The sequence below is a fragment of the Charadrius vociferus genome, unplaced genomic scaffold (genome assembly GCF_000708025.1).
Source record: "Charadrius vociferus isolate BGI_N301 unplaced genomic scaffold, ASM70802v2 scaffold214, whole genome shotgun sequence".
Lineage (NCBI taxonomy): Eukaryota > Metazoa > Chordata > Aves > Charadriiformes > Charadriidae > Charadrius > Charadrius vociferus.
In genome coordinates this window covers 1,113,203-1,140,748 of record NW_009647955.1, presented here as the reverse complement: position 1 = coordinate 1,140,748, position 27,546 = coordinate 1,113,203, and the positions used below count along the sequence as shown (strand labels likewise).

The window sequence follows — 27,546 nt, the reverse complement described above, 5'->3', positions numbered from 1 at the left end:
GGCTGGCTGGTTGCCCGCCTGTCCCGGCGGCGCGTCCACCTCCTGCCGGTACTTTATGAAGGGGTCTCTGGTGGCTTTGCGAGCCCCCCGGCGGACACTGGGGTGAACTGAAGGTCTTCACCTGCTTAAAGTGAATCACATACGGGAGGTGTAAAACCGGTGGGCAGTAGGGGTCTGTAGGAGATTAGCAGGGAATGGGAAAGGGGGAAGAGGTAGACTTGGACTTTGGAGGCGGTCAGGGGTCAGAAACACAAATGCTTTGCAGAGGAAAAGGCAGCCTGAAGGGTCCAGGCTAATGAGGGATGTGAGGAATTTGATGTTAAACGCTGTTTCTGGATCTGCTGAAAACTTCATAGTGTAAGAAAATATGAGAAGTATTTCCAAAAGTACTTAAGTCAGGAATTAATATGTGATTGATTGTGGCTTTGTGAGAGAAGCAGTGCAGAGGCTAGTAGTCTGCAAGTAGCTTTCTCTTTCTGAACCCTTTGCTTTATGTTTAAGTCTTATTTTAATTGAGGAGAAGTAGGAATTAATTTCAAAGGGGTTTTAAAAAGGTATAAATGTGTGTTGAATAAGAGCGAGATTGCTTCCTCCTGATAGATCAGGTAAATGCAGGAGCTTATTAAAAAAAAATAAAATAAATCATACATTTGAAGTAGAGTTGCAGAGAACAGCTTGAAGGAGCACTGTGGGATGGGCTACTGAACCTGCCTTCCTTACCGAAGTGCTACATCAGTGCCTCTTCAGTTGTTGTTACTAATGGACATGTGTCCAACCTGGTTTTAAAAAATCTCTCATAATTAAGGTTCTGGAACCTTGTTAAGCAAAATGAATAACTGTCTTCCTGTCAGAAAATATACTTTTTTTTTACCATCAAACCTCAGTCTTTGAAACTCCAAATAAAGCTTGGTTTTACTATTCCTGTTCATATCTGACACAAAGATCAGATTATTCTTTTTCTGCTGGCAGCTGCCCTGTACAGGTAGGAATTCTGTACCCTTCCCAGATTTCCTAACTAACCAGTTACAGACCTCCAGTCAACCTCTGTAAGTCCTGAGTGTTAGAACTGTTTGTTCTTATTGCTCAGTTCTGAACGCCCTGGTTTGCTCATAACTCTTAAAACATGGTGCCCAGCACTGGACACCGCGGTCTGGCTCAGGTGTGTTGGTGCCAAGCAGAGGGAAGGATTGCCTCATATATCTGCCAAGAAGTGCTCTCACTTACACATCTCAGTGTGAAGTTGGGGTTCTCTGCCTCCCACTGCAGCCATATGATACTATTGATCATGTTTCATCTTAATCTACTGTACTATTCAGATTCCTTTCTATATTTATACATTTCGGTTTTGACCTGCATACTCTCCTTTTAGATTTGTCAAGAACTTTTGAAAGCCCAGTTCAGCCCTCCAGTAGGCTTGCTGGCCTTCCAATTTGATGTCTTATTTAGATTTAAAAAGGTTATTGATCTATACAACAGATGAAAGATTAAAAGCAGTGAATTGCATTGGACTTTGATCAGATCCAATTCCAACCCGTTCAGTTGCATCCTTGCGGTCTGACAATGAAACCATCTATAACCATTCTTCAGATTGAGCTCCCCAAATAACTGTGAACCTCTCTTTCAGTTCTGTCAGTTAAACAATATTTCTGTAGCTGTTTGTACAAATGTTCTGGGACAGTGTCGGGAGTCCTGCTAAAGCTGCAAGATATGACATCTTATCTTAGCCATGAGGCCTGTTTTCTTGAAACAAAAGAAGTTTGGATGTTTTGACATGATCTTCTTTGTGCCCCTTGGGGAAGTGACTTGGTAGAAAGCAGTCAGCAAACTACTGATGGAGCTGGAGAGCTGGAAGTAAATCCCAGATTCTCTAAGTTCCTGTCTAATAAGTTTTCCTCTAAGAAGTATAATCTTTTATAAACAGTGTACCTTTTCAGTTATAAATTCTGAACTATTTTATATCCTGTTTGATACAAACTTGGATATGCTCTTTGAATTTTGATACTGAAGACTTTAAACCAGCATTCCAGAGACAGCCTTCTTTCCTGTTCTCTTGGTTTTGAACTAAGTAACATGTTTGCTTCTGAAACAGAGAGAGTCTAAAACTGACTGATCTTGTTTTGCAGCTGGAATTATCTCTCTCCTGGATGAAGAAGAGCCACAGCTCAAGGTAAGCTCTTAGATCTGGGAGCAAATAGCAGCAAATGCATTATGTTGAGAGTTTAATATCAGAAATGAGTGGATCTCGATAATTAATGGTTGAAGAGTAACAGGTGGGCTCCAAATCATATCTAGCCTGAAAGCTGAAATGAAGGGCTTAAATAACATGGTAACAGATGGCAAACTCCCTTGTTTTGAACATGGATCAAACTGGAGCTTCACATGCAAAGATCTCTATTCACTGAAGCTCCTGGCTCTCTGATGATAATGGGCTTTGTTACTTAAAAGGGTTCCAGAGACTGCATTTTGACTACGTAAAATTCAAAGCTGAAGAACATCTCAAGTTTTTAGCATAATTTAAGCAATGTAAAACAAAATCACAGTTACAGTTCTCACTTGGAAAAAAAAAAAATCACGATGGCAGTAGGAGAAGAAAACAGCAACAGAAACTTTACAGTCCACCGAGTATATGAATCCATAGGACAAGACCAAACACTTGAAGTGGCGGTGTATTGTTGATGCTTGCTGGTTACTTGAACAGTTAACATAGCCCCTTTTATGAGGGGGAGGTGCATCTTGTAATATTGGTAATCCCCTAAATGTTTTGCTTGGAAACAGACAAAGGTGGTGATAGATCCCAATGAGCCCTGCTTTTGCTCTGAACTGACCACAAGTGGATTGATTATAGTCCAGATATTGTTTATCTGCCAAGTACTGTGCCCAAATAAATAGAGTTGTCTGACATAGACCACAGGCCAATTCTGTGTGCTGCACAAAGGTTGCCACAAAAGCTTTGAAAACTTTGTATTTTAAGGAATTAAACTTCTCAGTCATTTTACCCAGTCATTCGTCACAGAGAGGCCATGGGAAAGACCATCAGGGTTGTCTTACTTGTTAAACGAACAGCCCTTTATTTGCAAAGGACTTGCAAAGATTAGTGAATGCTTGAAAAGATCTTTTAAAGTAGAATTTGCTATTGAAATGGGTCAGTGTTTATGATATCAGTCTTAGGTGCTACTTAATTTTTACTGAGAAAAGGTAATAGATGTATTTTTTGTGTAATATAACTTTTTATTATTTTTTTGTAGGAGTTTGCTCTTCACAAGTTGAATGCTGTTGTCAATGACTTCTGGGCAGAAATCTCTGAGTCGGTGGACAAAATGTAAGAGAAGACACATTACTTCAGGGTGTGCTGCATAAAAAGAACATGAGCTATTAAGTGGATGTAGTTCTGGTTGCTTGATACTGCCTAGTACAGCATCTAGCTCCATATTTTCTGGAAAGCACTAATATAAGCGATGTAGGGTTGGAGCTGTAGTCCCAAAGATACGTGTTCAATCAAGCAGTCATGGCCTTAAAGGGGACTGAGAACAGAGCTGATACTCTTCTCTCTTTCCTTTGCAGTGAAGTTCTCTATGAAGATGAGGGCTTTCGGAGCCGGCAGTTTGCTGCTCTAGTTGCTTCTAAAGTTTTCTACCACCTGGGAGCTTTTGAGGAATCGCTGAACTATGCCCTGGGAGCAGGTGACCTCTTCAATGTCAACGACAACTCGGAATATGTGGAAACGATCATTGGTAAACAACCGTTGCTGCAAAAGAAAAGCTCTTGTGTTGTCAAAACTGCTGTAACTTTGAGATTTCTACTTGATTTACCTGCTTTTTTCCATATTCCTCTTGCTTTCCTTGTATTCATTTAAACTGATGCTGCAGCTAATTTTACCCGGTTTATTTGTGCTTTCCTTCTCCTGCATTGGGATTCTGTAGTGGAACTGACTTAGGAGTTCTGGCAGTTTTTTCCTATTCTTAACCCTTATTCTGTCATCAGTTCATAGTAGGAAAATTGCTTTGGTGGTTTATTGTCCTTTCTGTCATTTGTATGCTGATGTTATTGCTGTGAAAATAGTCGGCTAACAAGTGTAGTTGCACACCTAACTGAGGGGAACAATTTTTTTTATCCACCCTTAACAAGATAGCAAGTCAGAATTGCATGTATAACTTCAATGTCTTTTAAAAGTCTCGTCTGCTGGTATCACTTACCTTGTACAGGACATGATGGACGAGGGCTGGCTTTCAGTCTCCCAGGCTAGTGCTTACAGTGGAGCTAGGAAGTCTCCTACTGCTGTTTCCTCATTTATTTAAAATATCATGGCACTTGAACAAAGACATGTCCTTGGTTCCATTTTAAAAATATGTACTTGGTTTCAGCACTAAAATCAGAGTTTGTTAGGACAGAATATAAGTATCTTCCACTACTGTCTGTACATGACTACACAAATAGTTCTTACTCACCTTTGTGTAGTTTCCCATATGCTGTATTTGCTGGTAGACTATGTGTATGCAAACACTGGTCTCTTCATCTGTAAAAAAACTGCAGTTGACTTTATTCCCCTCACTTTATTTGTTCAATATCTTTTCAGCAAAATGTATCGACCATTATACCAAGCAGTGTGTGGAGAACGCGGAGCTGCCAGAAGGGGAGAAGAAACCTGTCGATGAAAGGCTAGAAGGGATAGTGAACAAAATGTTCCAGCGGTGCTTGGATGACCACAAGTACAAGCAGGCCATCGGCATTGCTCTCGAGACGCGCAGGCTGGACATCTTTGAGAAAACCATCCTTGAATCGGTATGTGCCAGAGACAGGAGGTGCATGTAGCTAGTCTCTTCCCAATATGGATCCAGAGGTTAAATGCAGGATCTGTGTTGCTATGGAACTTGCCCTGGTTTGTGTGAACGGAATAAAAGATGAAACTCGGGAGTGTTCAGTTCAACATGTTTGTGGAAGGCAGAGCCACTCAGAGCTATCAAATACAGAGAAACCCTTGCCTCTAAGAAATCCCTGAGCTGCAAGTTGCTGGGAGAATATTCCCAGGAAATTTGGCTGTGTATTTGGCCTCTTAAAGTATTCCCTGTCAGCTACTAGCAGAGATATGATGCTGGACTAGGCAGACCTTAGGTCTAGTGTAATGTAAGAACAGCTCTTTTATTTAGTTGTGCCTGTCATCTGCTGTAATTCAGCACGGGAAGGGATCCTTAGGGCTAGGTAAGTGATTTATTTATGGCAAGCAAAACAAAAAAATCCAGTAGCTGGGTGAGCTGCTCTAGTTTTCAGTAAGTGACTGTGTGCAGTCTTAGCCTGCCTTGACTGCAAGGCGGTACAGTCCGGCTTGAACATCTTTCACTGAGGGTTTAAGGTAAGTCATGTTACCTAGTACTGGCAGTAAGAGAAGCATGCGTGTAGTCATTTGCAGCAGCTCGGTGGTTGTGTGTAATCTTGTTACACTGCAGTATCTCAGTCGTATACCAGGCACGTGGCTTAAATCCTTTAAATTTTACCACTTTCCAGTTTACAGCTTTCCCATATTTTTGGATGTCTCCCATTTCTGTACGGGAATGATAATCATAAGGCATCCATCTTGCTTTGTCTGTTCTGTTTGCTGTCCTATGCATTTACTAACTTAATTGCCCAGTATAAGTCCTAATTTCAAATTGCCTTTCTGAAGTCTAGTAACCAAATATGTTTCTCAGTCTCTAGCAAGAAATAGGTGTGTTGGGAATCTTTTCTTTGTGCATGGACATTTTATGTTAGGGCAGTGAATGTCACTGCATTCAAGAATGATTACTCAAAGAAGAAAGGTGAAGGAAGGGAAATAGGTATTGAACTTTTAAATGAATCTTTTGCATCTTTCAACTACTGAATTAAATATTGGTCCTATAGATTTTTGGTAGTATTTTTTCTTTAAACTGCAATACAGCTACATATAAGTTGTTCTGAAAATGGGAAACTGTGAAAGTTTATATGTGCATGTCTTTTGCTCTGCTTTTTAAAATAGAAATAGCTTTATTTTAGTTTCTAAATACTGCTTCTCAGTCCAAGCCCAGACTTAATATCCCTGTATTTTATTTCAGAATGATGTTCCTGGGATGCTAGCCTACAGCTTGAAGCTATGTATGTCTTTGATGCAGAATAAACAGTTCCGTAATAAAGTCTTGAGAGTTCTAGTGAAAATCTACATGAATCTGGAGAAACCGGACTTTATCAACGTGTGCCAGGTAAACTTCTCCAAGTGACGTTTAAAGACCAATCAAAAGTTACTCTTCTTTAGAGATATTTGACTTGACATCTACCTGATCTCTGTTTTTTATTCAGTTAAATGAAATATCTTGTCCTGGTTGCATGCATCAAATATATATCAAAGTGAGATCAACTTGAAAAAGAGATGCAAATATTGCACATTTAGTCAATTTATAGAGAAATGAACACATTCAAAGGCAACTGCCTTTGGGGACGTAGACAACTCTAACAGAATATTTCAAGCCTATGTAGGGAGTATCAGATGGTAGGTTCACAGCTTGGAATTTTATTTATCCCTCCAAAGAACATTTACAGTGCTTTGTTTTTTGGTAAGCCATTGTCTGAAAGTGTTTAGACAACCAATTATAAAGTTACTCAGATGTTCTCAGGCATTTGCCAGTCTTGGTATGCCATGTACGTGTGACTCAGGAGTGTTGTGCCTGTTCCATTTCAGCTGAGACATCCCTACAAAATGATGCTTCAATGTGTTTTGGAAATTTCTGTGCTTACTAGGACAGCATTTTCAGCTTCCAAAGATAAAGCTGCAGAAATGGGAAGGCTTGCATGGTGTGTCTTGGATTTGTAGTACTTGGGCTTGTTTTTATACTGACCTATGAAAGCTCTTCAAAGATTTTTATGATCTCCTATGAGAAAAAAAGAATTTTTCTTTCTTTAAAGGGGTGTTGTGTGGAAGCAGCAGATGAGGGAATGGGGAAAACGGAGTGTGACCTTGGGTAGTGTGGCTTTTTCATTCTGAAGTATTTAATGTCTTCTGATTTTTTTTTTCTTTTTCTATTCTTCCCTTCTTCCTGCTCAGTGCCTGATATTCCTGGATGACCCACAGGCTGTGAGCGACATTTTGGAAAAACTGGTGAAGGAAGATAACCTTCTCATGGCCTACCAAATTTGCTTTGATCTGTACGAAAGTGCTAGCCAGCAGTTCTTGTCTTCTGTGATCCAGAATCTCCGCACGGTTGGCACTCCCATTGCCTCCGTGCCTGGATCCACCAACACCGGCACTGTCCCTGGATCGGAGAAAGACAGGTGGGGAGATTAGCTTGAGAAGAAGCCTAATAGTTCAGTTACAGTCCTGCTCTGATGAAGCTTCCTGTTCTGTGTATGGATGCCCATCACAAGCAATCGAGTTACTCCCCTTCATTGAAGTCAGGGTAATAGACAAGACATGCCATTTGCTCAGGGCAAAATTGTACATTGCCAGAATCCACTGTTGTTTGAAAGACCGCGTTTTCGTTTGCAGTTGAGGTAAGCATGGTGCAGTTACTGTGGCTCAGGTAATGAGCAGTGTGATTCATTAAACCGTAGTGTGAATTGCTTGGGAGCCCTCTGATCTTCTGTGGTCTTTGCAGCAACTTGTAAAGCTAAGGAAGGGGGAGAGCTCAAGCAAAAAGCTCACTGCAGTTATGCGCAAGTTTGGTTTCACATCATAGCTTGTGGTCTGCTACCTGCTTGTGGGAAGACTGAGCTCAGATGATACTGTAGTGTTATAGACGCTTTTGTACTTGCGGTTACAAAGAGCTAGTTCAAATCTAGTCTGAATTTTGTGAAAGTCCGGACATTTAAAACTTGTTCAGTGCTCAGTGTCACTGGATCTTAGCTGCATGAAGCTGCTGTTAAGAAAACCAAAGTTCGCACTAACCATTCCATCTGCTTTATTTCTTCTTTTGATTGCTTACAGGTACTTGACATAGATAGTTTTGTTTTAAACCTCTGTTTTTAGAGATTTGGCCAATCCGTGCTAAGACTGGTGCCCAGCTTAGGGGCAGCGTGGAAGAAGTTTGTGCTCTATCTGCTCTTTAACTACCGAAGGTGTTGTGTCTGTACACAACCTGATCCCTGCACTGGCTTTGATAGTGTGTGATGGAGAACTCTGCCTAGATCAAGGCTGGTTAAATATAAGGGCTTATGCAGCTGTGAGGAACTGGGTCTAAATGCTTTTGAATCAGTGATACAGGCATAGCAAGCATTCTCCTCTCTTCTTTTCCAGTGAAATGAAAGGCAAGGCACAGAATAATTTAAGTCAGCCTGTGAAGTGTTAGGACAAGGTGCTAACAACAGCTTAAAATGTTTCATTTCCATTTCAATACTCTAGCATCCATCCTTAATAGTGATGAGCTCAAGACTTCTGGGTGAGGATATAATTATCCTTGCTGCCTTGTTTGTTGACCTTGTTTTCTCATTTGTCTCTGTCTTTTCATTCCCTACAAGCATCTCTATTTTTGTTGTCTCTATAGATGGAATAAGAGGGTCAGGTTTTCCCGGCCTTTGTCTTTAAGTTCCCTGAAAATTGAACTGGGGAGGAGTTTGCTTCTCAGCAGTAACCTCCAGATAGTCAGCCCTTGTTCTGTCAAAGTCCCGTTTACGATCATCATCTCCAAATCCCAGGCCACTCTTTCAGGACAGTGTTCAGCCATAATTACAGTGCTTGACTAGTTACAAGTGATGAACCGGTTTGCATTTTTCATTTTTATTTTATTTCAGTGATGCTATGGAAGCAGAAGAGAAACCAGGAAGCACTTGTGCAGGGAAGTCTGCAGAAATTGTGAGTGCCGTTTCCAAAATACACCTTGCTTAGTTTTTCTTACACGTTCTCTTTGAATCTCTGGGGTTGCTAAATTGGTTTGGCTAATGAAGAATGGAATTCCACTTCTGCCTTGCTTGGAGACAAGGTGACAGATGGTCTTTGAGGACCAAATATCTGATAGTCTGAAAGTCCAGCAGTTCAGATACTGAAAGCTGAGGGGGAGTGGAACATGGGTAGATCTTAGGAATTACTGAGCCCCAAAAAAGGGGACAGAAGAATCTGGCTCACGTGTTTGCTTTTTGTTGATATTGAAATAATTAGCTCATTCCAGAAGAAAGGGCCTGAAATTCGACTGTTGCTGAGAACCTTAGCTGATGAATTAGGTTGATGTATGTTTGTTTTTTCCTTCTTTTTCTGAAATCCAGCTGTAGTTTTGGCTGGATAGAACTGATACTGTTCTGCAGGAATGGCTGGAGGGGATGCTGACATAACAGACGTAACATAGTTTCTTTTCCATGAAGGAGGAAGATGTTGCCTCTGGCTGGCTTGGTGGCTGTGTTGCTGGGCCAGCTGGTTAGAATCTTATTGTTTAGTTTCTTTTCCTAAGTATTGGAGAAAGTGAGTCCACTTCTAACATGCACATACAATTGTATTTCAGCATGTAGAATAGCTAATGCAGTGCTGACGCTTCTAATGCTGAGAAAATGCCGCTAGAGAGGAAAGTAAAACCCAAGACAAGTTTTTTTTCCTTTTTCCCTATGGTGCATGTTTGCAAACTAGACTTGTGAATCTTTGAGAGATTCTTGCAGATAACTTAGAAATTAATCAAGGGCAAACAGAAGTGTTTTCTCAAAATTATATTCCACAAGGAGAACAAAAGGGGTCGAGTTACTTGCCCCATCAAGGAACCTGTGAACAGTGCTTTTGTGCAGGAAAGGTGTCTTAAATCAGTTTCTGCTGCACTGGCATTGCTGACTGCGCCAAGGGACAAGCACATAAAAACAATCTGTGTGGCCAGAAATGTTCTTGAGCTTAATCTTCCACAATTCAGAATGCTGACTAAAAAGAAATAATTGAAGGGATTAGTTTAAGGGCTGAAGTGCTCACGCTTGGCTGGTCTCTGACCAGCTAATAATGTCAGTACAAAAAGGTGCAGTGTACTTTTCACCCTGCTCAGAAGGGACTTCATTTGGAACTTAATCTGTGGAAACTGTTCCATCGTGAGGAAGAAGGAGGCTTTCTCAAAGAACTCTGGAAGGTGAATGTATTAGAGATTCCTAGTTCTAGTAGCCATTGTTCTAAATAAAGTCTAGCTCACAAGAACGGTGCTGCAGCTCAGCAGGGTCATGCAAAGTGTTGTGACTTTGTGGTCCTCTCTGTTAAAACTTCCATGGAAATAGAGGTTCACAGTTATAAAAAGGTTGCCTCTTGCAGGAGACTTGTATCTGCAAGGCCAAACAGCAGCTTGCAGAATACCAGATGTCACTTATATCCTTTTGCTTTCAATGAAAGAATATATTTCTTTTTGAAGAGTCTCTTATCGTACCTGCACTGTTGTGCACAAAGGGTCTTGATTATCTGGGAGGCTTGGGCTTCCGCAGCAAGGGCAGAAACAATGTCCTTTTAGTCCTAACACCTGATAGATTTTGGAATACGGTGATGGGAATGTACCGGAGTGGCTTCTCATGAACTGTATTTTAACAGAGCTATAGTTGCTTTCTCATGTGTTTTCTTCTTTTTGCTTGTATGTGAAGAACCCAGAGCCTAAGGACCAGATCTCAAAAATGATTAAAATTTTAAGTGGGGAAATGGCCATTGAGTTACATCTGCAGTTTTTAATACGAAACAACAATACAGACCTCATGATCCTCAAAAACACAAAGGTAAGAACCTTTGCTAGTTATGGTTGTCGTGGATTCATCTGGTTCATCCTGTGTTTGTTTTGACCAAGTTGTTATTTTACATTGTCATCTTATGTTTTAGCATGGCCTCCCTGGCTTTTGAGGGTACAAATCTGTGTTTTAGTCATGATAAATTCACATTTAACACTTGAACCTGTGAGGCAGAAGAGCTAATTGCACCCAAAGAAGGCCATATAATCAGATTGTTTCAGTTTACAGCTAGTATGACCTAATGACATGCTGCTGTTAGCGTGTCGATTCTTTTTTTTTTTTCCTGATTGGTTATAGAAACTATTCCTTTTCTCCTTCGTTATAGAAACTAATCCTTTTCTCCTCCCTTTTTTTGATGGGTTTGTTTTTCATCTGGTCAGTTAGATGGATGAACTCGCCCTCCAGCTCCATGACTGATCCATTGCAGGTGCTGCTGGTTGGGGAAGGAGGGAGTCAGCCAGGACTGTAGGTTACAGCATGTTGGTATCTTGGTTGAGGTGTTACGTGAGACCGCACTTTCAGCTTGGCTAAAGAAATCCTGAAATGTGCTTAGAGACTAATATTTCCATGTTGAAGACAAAACTGATTAGATAATGTAATGTAGGCAGTGCAGAATTGTGTAACTGATTTTGTTTTGGAAGGTGTTACTCAACGGTGGGCAAATGAAAACCTGCGGGTAAATTAGACTCTCTTAAGCTAAATGATTGTTAGAAATCTTAGGAGAAGTTTTTTAGATGTAAAACGAGATGCACATCATCAGCAAAAATAGTAGGGGATGCTTGTCAGTGGGTTCATCTATTTCAGGAGGCGCTTCAAATGTATTGGAAAAATCTTTTCCATCTGCTCGTTAAGTGCTTGGGAGTGATCCTGCATAGTGCTCCAGGGATGGCTTGAAAACGTCAGCAGCACATGCTCTGCAGTGCTCAGTTCTGGGAACCAGAAGGTGGGGTTCTCCAGTTAAGCTGCAATTGAAGTAATCGCATCTCTGACAGAAACTCGTAGACAGGATTGTTTTGCAGTAGAAATATGGGTTGAGGATATATTAGAATGTATTAAGAATCTATTAACTTTGATTAAAGGGAAATTGCCGGTTAAATTGAGCATAATTACAATCCATTTTTCTAGTGTACAGGCAAGCATGTTAAGCGACCTAGGGCATATCTTTTGCTGACTGGTGATTCTGATTGTTTTTGTTCTTTCAGGATGCAGTGCGGAATTCTGTGTGTCATACAGCAACGGTTATAGCAAACTCCTTTATGCATTGTGGTACAACCAGTGACCAGTTCCTTAGGTAAATCTATGGGAAGGAACCTCCAATGACATTAGAGGTGTTTGAACAACATTGTTGCCTTGCTTAGCTTGATAATTCCTCAAGGGTGGCAGCAGAACTCTGATGGGCTTAGAGAAGAATAAACAAAGGGTCTGAAAGCTAATGTGGAGGCAAAGGGAAGAAGGTGAAATTGTTTCTTTTTCTCTACCCTCACAAATTGGCTTTATTTGACAGCTAACCATATGAGCAGTTTGGAGGGTGGAGATCTGGAATTTCTGTTCTCGTTGTTTACTAGTTAGAGAATTTCTGAGATGATGTATCTTTTTTGGTAAGAGACTGACAGTGCTGAATGACTCCTGGAGGGGGAATGTCAGGGCTGACCTTACCAGGGCCTTGAGAAAAGCTCCACAAACCCTGCTAGAGTTTCTCTTAGAGAGTTGATGGGTTGCATATTGAGCAGTTGTTCTCCATCTTTCACTGAGATCACCAGTATCTAGAAGCTTGATTATGTCCAGTCAAAAATCAGGGCTGATGAAGGGGAGAGAGGTATAAATTGGAAATGTGGGTAGTCTTCTGGAGCTGCTTTGTGCTTTGAAAGTAGTCTTTAGTGCTGTGAAACCATGCTTGCAGGATGAGGAATGGGCTGTATGAAAAACTTTGTGTAACTGTTGTCTTTTTGTGTTCCAGAGACAATTTGGAGTGGCTGGCCAGGGCCACTAACTGGGCTAAGTTTACCGCTACTGCCAGCTTGGGTGTTATACACAAGGTAACGTTGCATTCATTTCCCTCTGTTCAATATAAATGTTTGACTTAGAAACACTGAAAACATTGAAATGGGGATTCTGAATGATACCTGCACTCCAACTTACCTAGTCTGTTGCAAGGCACAGCTGTAACATAGTTTGTGTGTTTACACTAAAGAAAAGCTCTGCTTTATCAAGTCCATCTCATCGGATATCCGATGTAGTTTACGGCATGTTTTGCTGAGCACCAAAAAGGTGGTAGGATAACATGGCTCAAGGAGAGAGTCTTCTTCCTAGCTCTTCTCTTCCTTTGTGAGTTGCTCAGAGTCAGTAGTTTCTAGCTATTAAAATTGCAGGTGTGTCTTTCTTAAGTGATTTTGAGATGGTACCAAAGTCCTTACTGAAGCCAGTTTCAGTAAGTTTGAATGGTGACCTAAGTAGTGGTAATTGTCTTCAAATTCGTTCACAGAGAGGGTATATTTAAAGCTGTTTTGAAATAGCAAGTCTTTGTAATTGTTTTGTGTGCCTCAACCCTCATTAAAGTGCTCTAGTGAATGAATAGGTGTAACTTCAGGCCAGATTTGTCCTGCTTTATATCAGTGACCAAGTGATTGATGAATACTTATGTACTGTGGTTGATAAAACCCCAGTAGAGCAGGATTCTTTGCTGATTGTACAGCACTGAAAGGCTGATTTTTGCGGAGAAAGTAACGGCTATGATGTGTTTTCTCCTGACTTGTTTAAATATTATCATGAAGTGTTTGCATCTGCTGTTTTTTCACCTTTCAATTCCCTTGCTGCTGGACACTGAACATACAGGGTCATGAGAAAGAAGCATTACAGCTAATGGCGACATACCTACCCAAGGACACCTCTCCAGGGTCAGCCTACCAGGAAGGCGGAGGTCTCTATGCTTTGGGTCTCATTCATGCTAACCATGGTGGGGACATCATTGACTATTTGCTGAACCAGCTGAAGAATGCCAGTAATGATGTAGGTACTGGGTTCAGTAACGAACCTTTGTTTTGTTGGGAATATCCAGTAGGGTGCTAGCTCGTGTAGAAGTTGGGGTTAGACGTAACTAAGGCTGTGGCAGTAGTGTAATACTTGCACCTCCTGTGGACCTTAAATATAAAGTTGGGTTTAACAACTTATTGCTTAAGGTTTAGGTAAGATTTTTAGGAAATTCTTACCTATTTGGCAGTGAATCTTCATCTTTCTTATCTACTTGCATATCTACTTTGTTTTGTTAATGGAAGTGCAGTATACGGGCCCTGTTATTGCTTGGGGCTTAGCTGTCAAAGGAATAAGCCACAAAATGCTTCTGCTGCCCTGTAGGTTTAATGCATCATATTCTAAAAAACCAAAAAACAAAAAAACAAAAAAAACCCCGTGCTTTACTTCACCACTTACTGTTTGTTGACCTCTATGAGAAGTTTCTTTTTAAGTTAGGAATAAATAGATTAATATTTTCCCAGCATGTTCCCTTCTTCTCTTTGGGGAATTTCAGCCTACTTCTTTAAAAATTCTGTGAATGGATACCACTTGTCTTACTGTAAATGTACTGCCTTTCCTGTATCTTTTGTTGGAACAAAAGAGGATGTAGACTGTTTAACTGGACACTGATTTACCTTTCTATTCAAAACTATTACTAGGCAGCAATTTGTACACATGGCACAGATTTATGGTTTTGCATAAATCACTCTGTGGGGAAAAAGACCTTGAAGATACTAGAAAGTCTCTTGTGCTATGTGTAAAGCTTTTGATGCTCATTGTTTATGGGCTTTGAACTGTCATTTCTATTCTATTTCCTGCCTCTTTCTTCAGTTACTGCCTGAGATGGTAAAAGTGGTATTTCTAACAGACCAAGAGATCATTTTGGGTGGTTTGGGGCTAAAAAGTTTGCAGCTTTATATTGATGGAAAGATGTCTACTTCAAATGAAGCCATGTTGTTCCCTGTTTTATGATGATTGTACTTGCATATGCTTCTCTAGATTGTCCGACATGGTGGCAGCCTGGGTTTGGGTTTGGCTGCCATGGGGACAGCACGTCAAGATGTGTATGATTTGCTGAAAACCAATCTATACCAGGATGATGCAGTGACAGGTAAATGTTCCACTTTCAAAGCAAATAACCATCTGAGGCCTTATCAGGCATCTGGGTTTTTTGGTGGAGGGTTTTTTTTCAGGTTTTCTGTCTTTTATTAGCGCTGTCTTTTATTTACTGACCTTTTCCTGATCAGCATGGTTCGTTAGTTACGTGGCAGTAATGTTCAGAGGTCCTGTCAGGACCGGTCTGTGGCACTATGCCAGATATTGATAAGACATGCTAGGTCTTTAAGCAGTCCCTTATTTTGCTTTATTCTTTCCTTTGTCATATGCTTTTTATTTAGTGTGGTTGATCTCCAGAGCTATGTGCTCTTTTTGGCTGAGAGATAGGCTTGGAGAAGCTTGTGGGGGCTACTGTTGCGTTGGCAGGGGTTCACAGGAAAATTACCTTAGCAGCTCTTGGTCCAAGGAAGAGAAAATTGAACTTGGTAGGGAAGACCACTAAGTTGTGGCTGGTAGGGTATCATTACAAGCACATATGTCCATGAATATTGGGGTTGCTAGGCATGGTGGTGTCCAGAAGTGATCTGTTGACCTACGTCTTGTGAGATTGTCTAGATACAATATTTACTGCTTCTGGGAACAGAGTTCGCTTGATTTTTCACTTTTCTGTGCTGTGCAGGTGAGGCAGCTGGGCTGGCACTGGGACTGGTTATGTTGGGATCTAAAAATGCTCAGGCTATTGAAGACATGGTTGGCTACGCACAGGAAACCCAGCATGAAAAGATTTTGCGAGGCCTCGCGGTTGGAATTGCTCTGGTCATGTACGGGAGGATGGAGGAGGCAGATGCTCTCATTGAGAGTCTCTGCAGAGATAAGGTAAGTTTAGCTGCGACTTACTCCCTGGCCCTTTTGTTACATGGGTGACATTCTTGTCCTTTTGTGAAATCTTCGGCTACGGTGGGTTGGCTGTTTTGAACCAGGGAAGTTCTTACACAGGTCTGAAGTGGGGCAGTTTCACAGGTTGCTTCACTCTGATCAAAAATACAATAACAGTGCTTAGTTGTGTATTTCTTTAGCCTCGTACTCAGTTCCCATAGTCCTGTGAGCAGCAACAAGGAGCACAACAGGGTGTAACGGTTAAAACCAGATGAGGCACACTGAAGGTGGGTCATTCTCAAGGATCTAGTAGTCATCAATAGCAGATAGTGAATAAAAAGCAGAATGACGCGTCTGCCAGACACTCTCTTTGGCAGCCTGTGGCATAGCAGCTTTCTGCCCCCCTGAAATTGGTAATGACAGCCCTACTTTGGCAATTGTCCTGTTACTCATCCCTAATAAACAACTGAGCAGTGAGGCTACCTGTTTTGCAGATTCCAGGCCCAAGAGTGGAACAGATTTAAAGTCAGAATTACTGAGTCCCTGTTTGGATGGATGTTAAATATTCATGCTTTCTCTTCCAGGATCCAATTCTCCGTCGTTCTGGCATGTACACTGTTGCTATGGCATACTGTGGCTCAGGGAACAACAAGGCTATCAGACGCCTACTGCATGTGGCCGTAAGTACTGTGGGCTTAGGAGCACGTAGCAAGAAATCTGTGGTGAGAGAGTAAGCACATCACTTTGACAAGCTTTGTGTCTACAGCGTTAATGTTCGGGTTCAAATCAGAGAGTGTGAAGTGATGAAAGCTTTTCTTAATGCTATGAGTAGAAATAACGTGGTCCCCTGACATTAAGATATGTAGTCTTTCAGCATGAGGATACTCAGTCTGGTGTCACAAACAAGGAATCTATTAAAAAATAAAACATGATCCTAAAGTAGTTGGTAATCAGTTTGCAGTGAATAGTCTGTGTAATGGTGGGCTGGGGAAGAAGCAACTTCAGCTGTAAAAATTGAGGTCTGCTGGTCTTTCGTAGGCTTGCAGTCACAGTGTATGAACGAGGGTGAGGCTATTTCAGCTGAGGGTGAACATGATTGTTAATTTATAATCCTGTTTTCTTGATTAACTTGTGCGCCTGACACCTGGCCTGAAACGTTGCAGAGTCTTCAAGTGTTCGAACTATACTCTGAATGTCCTCTTTTCCCTTTTGTAGGTGAGTGATGTGAATGATGACGTGAGGCGGGCAGCTGTTGAGTCACTTGGTTTTATTCTGTTCAGGTACAATATCTTCCTTGATCACTTCTGTAGCCTCCAATTTGATGTCTGTTGCATTTTCAGGAAATGTATACGCTATTGCTTTCACAAAACAACTCAATTGCTAAGTGAATGGAGGTCGAAAAGTCAAAAGATTGAGAGGGAATAAAATTTGGTTCAGAATTAGAAGCCTTCCTTAATGTTCAGCAGATGCTTAATGAGCCTTGTGTAGGTTTCCGGACTTACGGCTTAATTGTCTGGATAGAGTTAGATGAAGTTGCCAAACAGAATGAAAAATTAATATTTGCAGGATTGAGAGTTAATTAAAAATTAAGTATACAGTGTTTGTGCCAGGCCTCTTAAAGGCAGCAGTACTCAGACAAATATGTCTACCTAATTGTTATCTAAAACATTCCTGGAGGTTGTGACTACGGTAAAAATAACCTGAAGAAGGATGTTGAAATAGTCTTTGTTGTTTTTTAAGTATCCGCTGTTAAACCCTGACAGGTTACTGGGCTTAACAAAATAGTCGTAATGTTTGCTTTGGTTCTCTAAAGTGAAGTCTGTTGCTGAACTGGTATTTTGTAGTGCTCTGTAGTTCCCTAGGTAAGAGGTGTTTGGAGGTGTTTTTTATTAGATTGGGGAATTGGAAGGCTCCCCAAAGACTACACCTTCATCTGTTAGTACAGTAATATGTGTAATCCGAGCACGGAACAGCACAAAGCTGCAGCCTTTGTGAAGAGATAGTGCATACATGGGTCCAGGATTGTAATTTAAGAATCTTTCTTGGCATCTTTGGGTTAGTGCAGGCTGTAAATTAATCTTAAAAAGCAGGATAAGAGGTGCTTAAAGCTGATATCAAAAAAACTGGATTACTGATATAACTAGTCAATTTGTCATTAACCAAATTGTGTCTCACATAGAAATTACTCTGTTCCATCCTGTTTTATCTGAAGCATATGCTGGCTGCAATTAAGTGTAGTTTACAAACAGAAAGAATTCTCTCCATAGGCAGCAGGCGTCTCCCAAGAGCTTCTGCTCTGTTGCTTTCAACGAGCACAGATCGTTCCTTTGCTGCTTAGCGATCTGTGTCACTCCTGAAGCCAAAGGGTCTGTATAACTGGCTTCTGCATCTGTGTACAGAAGGAAAATTCCAGGCAGGCCTTCCATAGTTTCAGGCATTTTTTTTCCAAACAGGTTGTGACAAAGCACTTTTGATCTCTGATTTCAATGTAATTTTTCTTTTCAACAAAGGCAAAACATAATTGGACATTGATAGCTCCTACCAAAATGAGAAGCTTTCAAGGCTCTGAGCTAAACCGTTCACCGTGTGCTGGCATCTTGTTGGAGCAGGATAGTTCTGAGCCTGTTCTCTCCATATCCAGCAATGAGGAAATGAGTGACATCATGTTTGACTGCTCTGCAGTAGTTCAGATATTACCCTGCCTCTTCCCTTCCCTTTCTGGAGAGGTACAGTCCAAAACCTGTTTGTACAATAGGGAGGAACATTTCCTTGTAAATTCCAGTGTCCACTTGGTAGCAAAGTGGACTAAAACTTTTCAGCTTATTATCTCTGGCTTCTGGAGGCAAAAGGCTTGTGTTAGGCTATTGTAGTTGCTAACACTTTTCACTGGATAACTTTCACAGAATACGTGATTGGTTGTTTTGCCTTATGACACAGTTCTGGAGGGAGCCCTTGGTTTGTCTAGCCCAGACTTCTGAATTCATGTGCAGTGATAGAAGGGATTTTCTGCTTAGAGGGCCCCACAGATTACCCCCGGCGTTACTCTCTGTAATTATAAACCAAAAGCCGTGTTTCAATTACTGGAAAGAATTATTGTCCATCGGTGTAGGAATCTAGAAGCTGGTTTTACATTTACCTTTCCCGTTTGCTCAAACTGCCAGTTGGCACTAATTGTGTGCTCTGGCCCGTCTCAGCACTCCAGGTGTGCAGAGACATAAAGAGCAAATGGGCAGTGAGTTTATCAGATTTCATGACTGAAATGACCACGTCTGTTTCCTAGAACTATTGTTTGTTGAAATCTAACTGGATTTACTTGTCTTAAAGGCCACTAATAGGGCACTGAATACTGGCAAGAGTCAGTGATCTGTCAGTTGCGAGGCATGCAGAGCTTTTGAATGAAGTGTTTCGTGATGGGAGGTGAGCAGGTCTGTAACACAGTGGGCTAAGCCCCAGAAATTAATCTCGTCTTAGGTGAGGAACATGACTGAAGCTCCTCTGAGAAGAGGTCTCGTTGAATTTTTTGTATGTGGTTCCAGAAAGCGAGCTGAGCAGTCAGGATTGAAATAAGAGAATAAATTTGTTGAATGCAGTTTTTCTTGGGGAATTCATGCCGTTACTGTAGGGCTGAACATGCTGGAGGTATAGTTCATCTGCTAGGTTGTACACTACAGCAGCAGGAGTACGCACAGACTCGTGCTTCTGCCTGTTTCTCCTATAGGAATAATAAAATCCATATAAGGGTGGAGGTTACACAGTCAGAGGGTGGTAATTTCCTTAAAAGCACCGCTGGTTGAACATAACAGAGTTAGAGCCCACAAACTTACTTGTTGTCACCTAGTTTTTCTCCTTTTGTTACAGCTATCTGTGAATAAATGTTCTTCCTCTTGGATTTGAACTAAAAGTGTCATAAACATCACAAAGCCAGCTATTTTTAGGTAATACTTTTGCAGAGCAGAACATTCTATAAGGCTTTTCTGTCCTTGTTTACCTCTGTGACTCTTCCTTGCTAGCACATACATGCAACCCTGTGTACGTTCAAGAGCACAGCTTGGCTTTTATCGCTAGAGTTAATGAAAGCAGCACAGTGACAGAGTAAAATGTGATAGAACATAATGTAATAAAACATGACATTTAATTTGTAAAGCAACAAGGTTTTGCATTAACTTCTTGTGTTCTTTTTTAAGCACAGAAATTATTTTTTTGGCACTTTTTAATTACTGGAAAAGTCTACAAAAGAATGTGTGTGGCTATTTCATTGTTCAAAATTCATGAATTGAGGTTTAGATAGGATGTTCTAGTCTATGTTATTAAGTTTTGCCTAAGAATTGCAAGATTAAATTTTCTAGTGTGTTATCAAAGATACCAAATTACCCAATTACACCATTCAGTACTTTCCTTAGCATATAATTCCTTAAGAGAATTTCTATATGCCTTAACATCTCGAGTGAAAACACTCTGTGGTTACGGCTCTCTTCAAATTAATACCAATTGGGCTTTTTTGTAACTGCAGTACATTTTGTCTTCTCAGATAAGTTAAAGAATGTTAAAATGCACTTTCAGCAGTGTTCAGGAGTTTTCTTCCTACAGTCTTTTCCAAAGTTGTCTTTGTTGCCTGGAGCAAAGGTGAAAAGTTGGTGAAATTCTTGCTCCTGCAACAGGATCACGAGCTGTGTTTGCTCAGGAAGCCCTGTGGTACTTCGAGGGTAAGCTATGTAAGGAGTGCTTCGTGGACTCTGCGTTGCTCAAAACATCAGCCGTGGTGCAAGAGTTTTGAAGGGATTAGGGGAGCCAGGTGTTAATGCTGCTATAGCAGTTGCATGCTTGGATGTTGGATGCGTGCTTGCCGTGCTGTGTGACCGTCTGCAGGCGAGTCGCTCTCGGGAGCATAGCAGTAGCAATCTGTCGTACTGCTTGAGCTGCAGAAACTGTGGGGTCCTCTTCATATAGCACAACACTAACTTCCTTGTTCTATTCTTGGACACCCTAAAGCTTTCCAGGGGGCCGTGTACGTAGGTTTGATGTTTCTTGACCAGCGGTGCTGCTGTTCATTCTTGGTTTTGCTGACTGTTTAGAAGCAGTCCACAGGGCTGCAGGCTGGGGATCGAAAGCACAGCTTGCTGGCTGTAGGACTCAGTATGGCTTTTTTTCCCCTCTCGGGTTAGTGCCTTACAAAAATTAGGCACTAGTATGTATTTTGCGACTGATCATTTTCATGCCACTATATTACATTATCAGAAAATGCTGTAGTGCAAGAGAATTGTTTCAAAACTATTCAAAACTGTTTCTTCCTCTTCACAACTAGCAAGACAAAGTAGTAGAGCGTAAAAACCTGAGACTTTTAACGTGTTTTTTTTTTCACTTTTTAAAAATGGCCACCTCTTACAGAGGAGACCTTTAAATGAAATACTATTGTAAAATTGTACAGAGGCATGAATAAACCTTGCGATGTTTGGAGATTGCAGTGTGGATGCAGGGCTGTACAAGAAGCTGTATTGTGAAATAGCAAGAAGTGATGTGATGTATTGACTTGGCTACTGTAATGTATCTCTGTTCTCCCAGTCCTGATACTTTTGCCAGTGATCATAGATAGCTAACTTACCTAATTGTTGATGTTTATATATTAGTCCTTCTTTCTACTAAAGTGGTTTATAAAATATTTATCATGGCTGTTGGAAAACAGCATTTAAGGTGCTGGCGCTTGTGATTTCTGGTCAGCCTTTTTCTTTATTAAGGCTATTACGATGAGATGGAAAACATGATAAATTTAAAGTGTTTTAATTTTTAAAACTGGAAAGAATTATTTTTTTCTTAATTTTTACTACTTTAGATTATGATTGATCTCTGTTTATATTACAGAGTGAGATGTGATTGGTTGATGTAGTCAGCTTTATTTTTATATTGTTATATGTTAGAGCAATGCTGCATTGTATCTAAACATTTTAGTTTATATATGAAATTAGGAGGTAGGAGCTTTATAGATATAACAAATCTAGGTAGGGAGCAGGCTTCAACATGGGATGCAGCAGTGCTTGAAAGCACAAACTAAAAAAGTTTAATGCTCTCATTGCAGTTGTTAAGTCCAGGGCAATAAAAGCCATGGGGAAGTAGGACTTAAATTGTGGGATGCTGCTTCTGCCTTGGGGCAATGTTATTGGGAAAAGGCGAAAGGCAAGAGGGGGAACAATGCAGCCTCTAGAGAGTCCCGAAAGGAAGATGCAGTCTCGGCCGATAAGTGTAGGCTACCCAAACATGGAGAACTCTGCATGGCTTATGTTCAGTTCTTCATTTTAGGATGATGTAAGTGAAATAGTAATGTTTCCTGCTTTTGTATTCTTTGTGTTTACATAGCCTTTGATATTTTAACACTTTATATTTGTTTTGAAGCAAACACAGATCAGACACTTGGATTTTGTTCCAGGAAGACTTGGACACTTTGTTTTCTTTAACTCCTTCAACCTACCTTTATCTAGTAGGCAGATGGCAGATCTTCTGGGTAATTGAATATGAGGCTAACAATCACTCTAACGTGATCTGTACCAGTGACTTTTTCAGTGTATTAATTGTGAAGAAGAGGAATTTAGTGGAACATACCTGCTTGTTAATTCTTGCATAGGAAAGATTTAAAAGGGTTTTGTTTACCCTCCTACCTATTTTAACTTTGTCTTATTCAGTTGTCCTGGGGGAGGAGAATGAAGTTCCCTTTCAGTGAAAGGTTAATAGTAACAGAAATCTTACTATAATCAAAAGAAGCCTTAGACTTTCACTGAAGTCTTTTTGGATTTGAAAATGCCTTTATCTGCAGGTCTGAAACTGGAAACAGAGCTGTGTGTCTTCAGTGACAAAACTGTAGTGCATTGGAGAAGTCCCTTGGCATCTGTGGCAAAACTAATCTAACTTCTAATGAGAATTGTAGCTGTACAGTCGGATTGCACAAATACATTCATTGTTTCAAACAATACACCTCTTGCATTAATTCTTTCCCTGCTATTGTTTTATCTTTGTTCTAGACTATTTGTATGCATGAGCTTTTACTTACTTTGAAAAATAGGCCTCAGAGCCTTATATCACTTGAGAGCTTTTGAAAATCTCAGCAAGTGTTTTAACTTCCTACTGTAAACTGGAATGTCTACACAGATAAGTAATATGATTGGTTTAAATCTGAGTTTCTTCAGCCTAGCTTGTACCCTGCTGAAAACTCAAAAGTATTCCTTCAGGAAGTCACTTGCTCCTTAGGGCCTAAAAATACTTCCTATAGTGCCTATCATAAGCCTACAAGCTTATATATAAAAATCACTGAATCACAGTGTGCACGAGAAGAGGGAGAGAAACCAGTCTAGTTTTCAGAAAAATATTTTCAGTTTCTAAGGTTTTTGCACACTAAACCTTTTTAACTGAGTAACTAAAGATTTTAAGCAGTGTGATTTATGACTGAATTGGTTAACCAAATCCTTGAATTTACTTAAAAGCTACTGTTCAGCAACTGAAGTTTCAAAGTAAGTTATCAAAAATGCTGAGATTCTTTGAGTCATTAAATGAAGTTGATGAATTATTTTTTATGGCAAAAACTTCCGTTTGGATTTTATTAGGGAATATTGGTGTGCATCTTGCAGAATAAAAGGCTCATTTGTTGAGCAAGGTTTAATGAATTTGAAAATGAGTTGCTGTCACCTGTCTAGAGCATTTGTAAAGAGGATCCTTCAGAGAGCAAGAAGCTTTTCATTTTTAAGAGCATGATGTTGTTTTTCAGAGGTTGGAAAGGACCTTAATACCTAGATGCAAGGAATCTTAGATGTGGCTAGACAGAGAGGGTTTGACATGAGTTATTTAAAGTAAGAGTAAAAACGAACATTTCAGCAAGCCATCTTTCCTATTTTTGTAACTAGCTTCCCATTTAAAAATTATAAAACTTCATTTCCTGTTCTGTAGGGCAAAAGCCTTTCTTTGCAATTGGAGAAAGCAGTGTGTCTCACGGGAATGGACACTGACAGTAAACACCATGATGTCAAATCCCAAAGCAAAAATATGGAAGTAACTTCTCTCCTGGCTGCTGTTTTTGCCATGTTGATGTCTACCTAGAGAGCCAAAGGGGAAGTGAAACAAAGGAGTGCTTCTCAGCAGTTTTACGTAGACTTCTTTATCAATACGATGAAAGAAATCTAATGCTTCATGGTAATATTAAGTCAGTCCTGACAACTGGCCAGAACTCTGGGACTTCTGGCTCTAGCTTGCAAGGCAAAGAGCCAGAAGAGCTCTGGTGAGCATCCTGCCTCTTTGGGCTCCAGTGTCCCAGGTTGTTCTGTATGCCTTTTCCAGGTTTACTGTCCTTGCATTACTTGACCTTTTAAGGTTGATGTTACATATGACAGCCTAAAAAAAAATTTGGGGAGTAATGCTTTTACTTGCTCATATCAGCTTGCAGTGCTGTGGATTTCTCCGCAGTAAGAAAATGGTGTAGGAAAAAGACATTTTCTATGAAGCACCATAAGAAATCAGCATGCCTCCTGCATGCGAGTGAACAGCTTTACAGCATCAATCTCTCATCTAAGTGCCTTGACTTCTGTGTAACACTGGATTTTTTACCTGTATTTTGATGCATTTGAAAATTGATACGAGTATGGCCAGGTGTGATACGGTTAGGAAGAGTTTTACAGTTGGAGAATACAAGATAAGTGATGAATAAATTCTTCCGTATGTCTAAAAGTTTTCTGATAGCATCTGAACTGAGAGCTTGCAGCTTACAGAACCCCAGATGGTTTGGGACTGGCTTCACAAAATGTATTTTGTATCACCACAGTTGAGATTAGCTGAGTTTTTAGGGTGGCTTAAAGGTTGGAATTTTGTTTGGCTGATTTTGCTTGGTTTTGTCTGGGTTATTTTGTTGTTGTTTTGTTCGGGGGGTTTTTTAAGGTATTCCCTTTATTTGCATTTCAAGGCACTCGTTTTGCTAGGCTTCAAACTCCATTATTTTCCTCTCTGCAAGACTGCTGAGTAGGATGTATTTATAGGTAGCTCTTCTGTCCATGTCTCTGCTGTAATTTTTAATTAGATAGGCAGCCAGAACATTGACTAAATATCTCCTAATGTATTTTAAATAATTAAACAACCCCCCCCCGACTTGTCCATTGCTCTTCTAAAGTGTATTTCTTCCCATAGTGCTTGTATGTTGCAGATCAGCTTTGACTTTTGTCTCTCTTGCTTCTCTAGTAGTTTCAAAAGAAGTGAAATATACCAGATAAAAGTTTTGGTGTTAATGAGGAAAGCTGAACTAGGTAACTGTGTAGGTTATTATTTTATGTAGCATGTAGAGGCCATAGAGCTGGCCAGGTGGTTGGCTTGGCATGGGCCAGATTCTGAAAGAATTGAGAGCATTTCACTCCAGAGAAAGAAATGTCTGTGTGTTTGGCTTGTTTTTTTTATTAAATGGGAAGTGCATGACCCCTTTCCTCCTGTAAAAAGGTCTTGTGTTCTGCTAGCAAGTGACTGTAACCCTTTTATCAATTATTATTTAGGCTGCTATCTTTATGAAGGAAGCTGGAAGCTATAACAATGTGCTCACTTCACAGCCAGCACGTGAAAATATATTTTACATACTTGTGTTGCTTAAAGATGATGCTCGTGGATGTACTCCTGAGCATTGTCTCCCTCTGTCAGTACCACACGAGCAGTGTTGTCCTTAGTTACCATACAACAGACTTGTGCTTTCTTACTGTAGCTTGCAGTGACTCTCATATTTTCAATCATGTCTTGCTAATGAAGGTAATGTCTTTGTTCAAATCTGTTCTTGTAGATACAGTTGCTAAAACAAGAAGTCTGCTGTCCATTATGGTGCTTTTTTATTTCATAGTTCTGCATCTTCTCTTCATCTTTCTTCTCCCTCTGTCCTTACACTTTCCAAGACAGTTACCTGAATTCTTAGCGTGTTTGCTTTGTCAGTAGACAAGCAATTTCTTTTTACACTTAGTGTGTTAAATGGAATGTGCATCTTCATGTTTCTGTCTGTGGAGAAATTTCCTTTCTCTGTAGGAAGACTAGATTTTTTGATTGGTCACTGTTCCTTTTGATTGAGGTTTATTGTTGCTGACTAAATTCAGTAACTGGAACATGTTGAGCTTCTTTTTATGGTTACTAAAATTGAGAAATCTATGCTGGCTTGACAGAATACATCTTTGCTGGGTGAGACTTTTTCAAGGATTGTTTCCTGTTGGTGGAGTCTAACCACTGGGTATGAAGAGGCCTTGGAATTGTTCTCTGTGGGACACTTAGGACAAATAACTCCTCGTGTCATTGCTCGTTGCAGACTGACAGTTGCACAAGAATAGGGTCAGACAGAAGAGAACTAAGTTACCTCTTGCTCTTTTCTCGAGATGCTATGAGCCAGCTGTGATGTTCCTGCTGGAAAGGGAAAATTTAAGTTGTTGCTGAAAGTAGATGGTTGCTGCCTGCTGTCTGAACAGTTTTTGTTTAATCAGCATGGATTTATTTAAGTAGTAAAAGAGAGTTTTCAAAGGTGACTGCTTCTTGCTGTCTGGCTGCTGGGAAATAACCCCTCAAAAACGGTGCTGTGCCCATTTGCCACTTGGTGTTATTCCTCATGAAGGCCGGTTCCTGCACTGCAAACGATGCTTTTAATTTTTTTTGCTTTGTTAACTCTGTGCATGGATGTGATTGCACCTGGTTCCAAAGTGCCTGCTTTAAGTTAAATGACACGCTAATCTGTCACGTTTTCAGCTACGTACCTGGAAGTTTTGAAGTTTCTGGGGTTCGTTTTATTCCTACTTCCCCCTTGAGAAACAAAGTAATCTAGGTCTTATTAAAGGTTTTTGATTCTCAAATATTTTTAGATATAGGCATCTTTCACAGCTATAGCAGTCCATCAATTCTGGCTTTTAGCTACAGGATCCTCTTAAAGACATTTTGACTAACGAAAGAGGAGTAAGGGTGGTTAGAGCTTATTCTAACTTAAGTGGCTAGTGACTATGACCAAAAAGGGGAGGAAGGAGACAAATTACTGTAAGTACCACAGAAGTATTTTTAATACTTTCTCCTGGAACTCTCTGGCAGTTGTTACATTAGGCTCTGTTTCGAACTTGCATATGTTTTAAATTAAAGATATATAAATAAATGTTGGAAGGACATGTTATCTTTAGTACTTTCTGTTCTGTGGATGAAAAAAACTAAGCCTTTTGCTGTACGTAACTTTAGTGTGTAACTAAAGAGTTCTGAAAACATTTAACAATGAAAACAAAGCCCAAGCTGAAAATTTTACTGTAAATGGAAACTATTGAAAAAAATGGTGAGCTGGCTGCTTACTGTAAGAACTCCAATACTTAGGGGAAATCCAATTTCCCTTCCCAAAGAGAGATGGTCTGGAACTGTCAGAAGCTTCTAACTACCCAGATGATAGACTCTGGTAGCTTTTACGAATTGTGATGAGCAATTCTTTTTATGAATTTTGTGCTCTGATGGAAGACTTGAGCATGTTTGAGCGAGTGCAGGTCGGGACCTGTAACCTTATGCTGTTAGTCCAGTGAAATTGTTTTGAGCTAAGATAAACTGTGAATGCGTGCAGGTCTAGATAATACTGTTGCCTCTGCTGTCTCTTAAACGTTTGCTCTTTTTTTTCCAAGTGAAATAGCTAGTCTACCTGTGATTTTTCTACTTTGTGTGAACTGTATTGGATGAGGGAAAGCTCTCACTGAAGTTCCAATGGTCATAAAAAAAGGAAGTTTGTAAATCAAAGGGATGTTCCAGGCACTGCCTGTCCTGTTCTATTCAGTCATTGATGTGGTTTTCTTTTATTTTGGTTAAATGCTCTCATTTTCTTAGTATGAAATGCACAAAGGGTGGTTTTCTGTGACAAATCTGACAATACCAGGGTTATGTGTATGTGAGATATGAAGTTCAAGTGGGTGAGAGATTCTGTCCCATCCCATCCCCCCCCCC

General features: G+C 40.3%; 1 protein-coding gene across 1 annotated transcript in view; it reads left to right on the top strand.

Annotated features, from left to right (window-relative positions):
• The window catches only part of PSMD1 (proteasome (prosome, macropain) 26S subunit, non-ATPase, 1), a 76,079-nt gene that overhangs the window by 1,111 nt on the left and 47,422 nt on the right, over window positions 1–27,546 (top strand). The window contains exons 2-16 of the mRNA XM_009883405.1: window positions 2,124–2,167; window positions 3,246–3,319; window positions 3,562–3,731; window positions 4,574–4,779; window positions 6,063–6,206; window positions 7,046–7,272; window positions 8,728–8,788; window positions 10,525–10,653; window positions 11,865–11,953; window positions 12,620–12,698; window positions 13,495–13,668; window positions 14,671–14,782; window positions 15,407–15,603; window positions 16,188–16,283; window positions 16,819–16,883. Of these exons, the coding sequence (XP_009881707.1) occupies window positions 2,124–2,167; window positions 3,246–3,319; window positions 3,562–3,731; window positions 4,574–4,779; window positions 6,063–6,206; window positions 7,046–7,272; window positions 8,728–8,788; window positions 10,525–10,653; window positions 11,865–11,953; window positions 12,620–12,698; window positions 13,495–13,668; window positions 14,671–14,782; window positions 15,407–15,603; window positions 16,188–16,283; window positions 16,819–16,883 (1,867 nt within the window). The remainder of the gene's footprint in view (window positions 1–2,123; window positions 2,168–3,245; window positions 3,320–3,561; window positions 3,732–4,573; window positions 4,780–6,062; window positions 6,207–7,045; window positions 7,273–8,727; window positions 8,789–10,524; window positions 10,654–11,864; window positions 11,954–12,619; window positions 12,699–13,494; window positions 13,669–14,670; window positions 14,783–15,406; window positions 15,604–16,187; window positions 16,284–16,818; window positions 16,884–27,546) is intronic.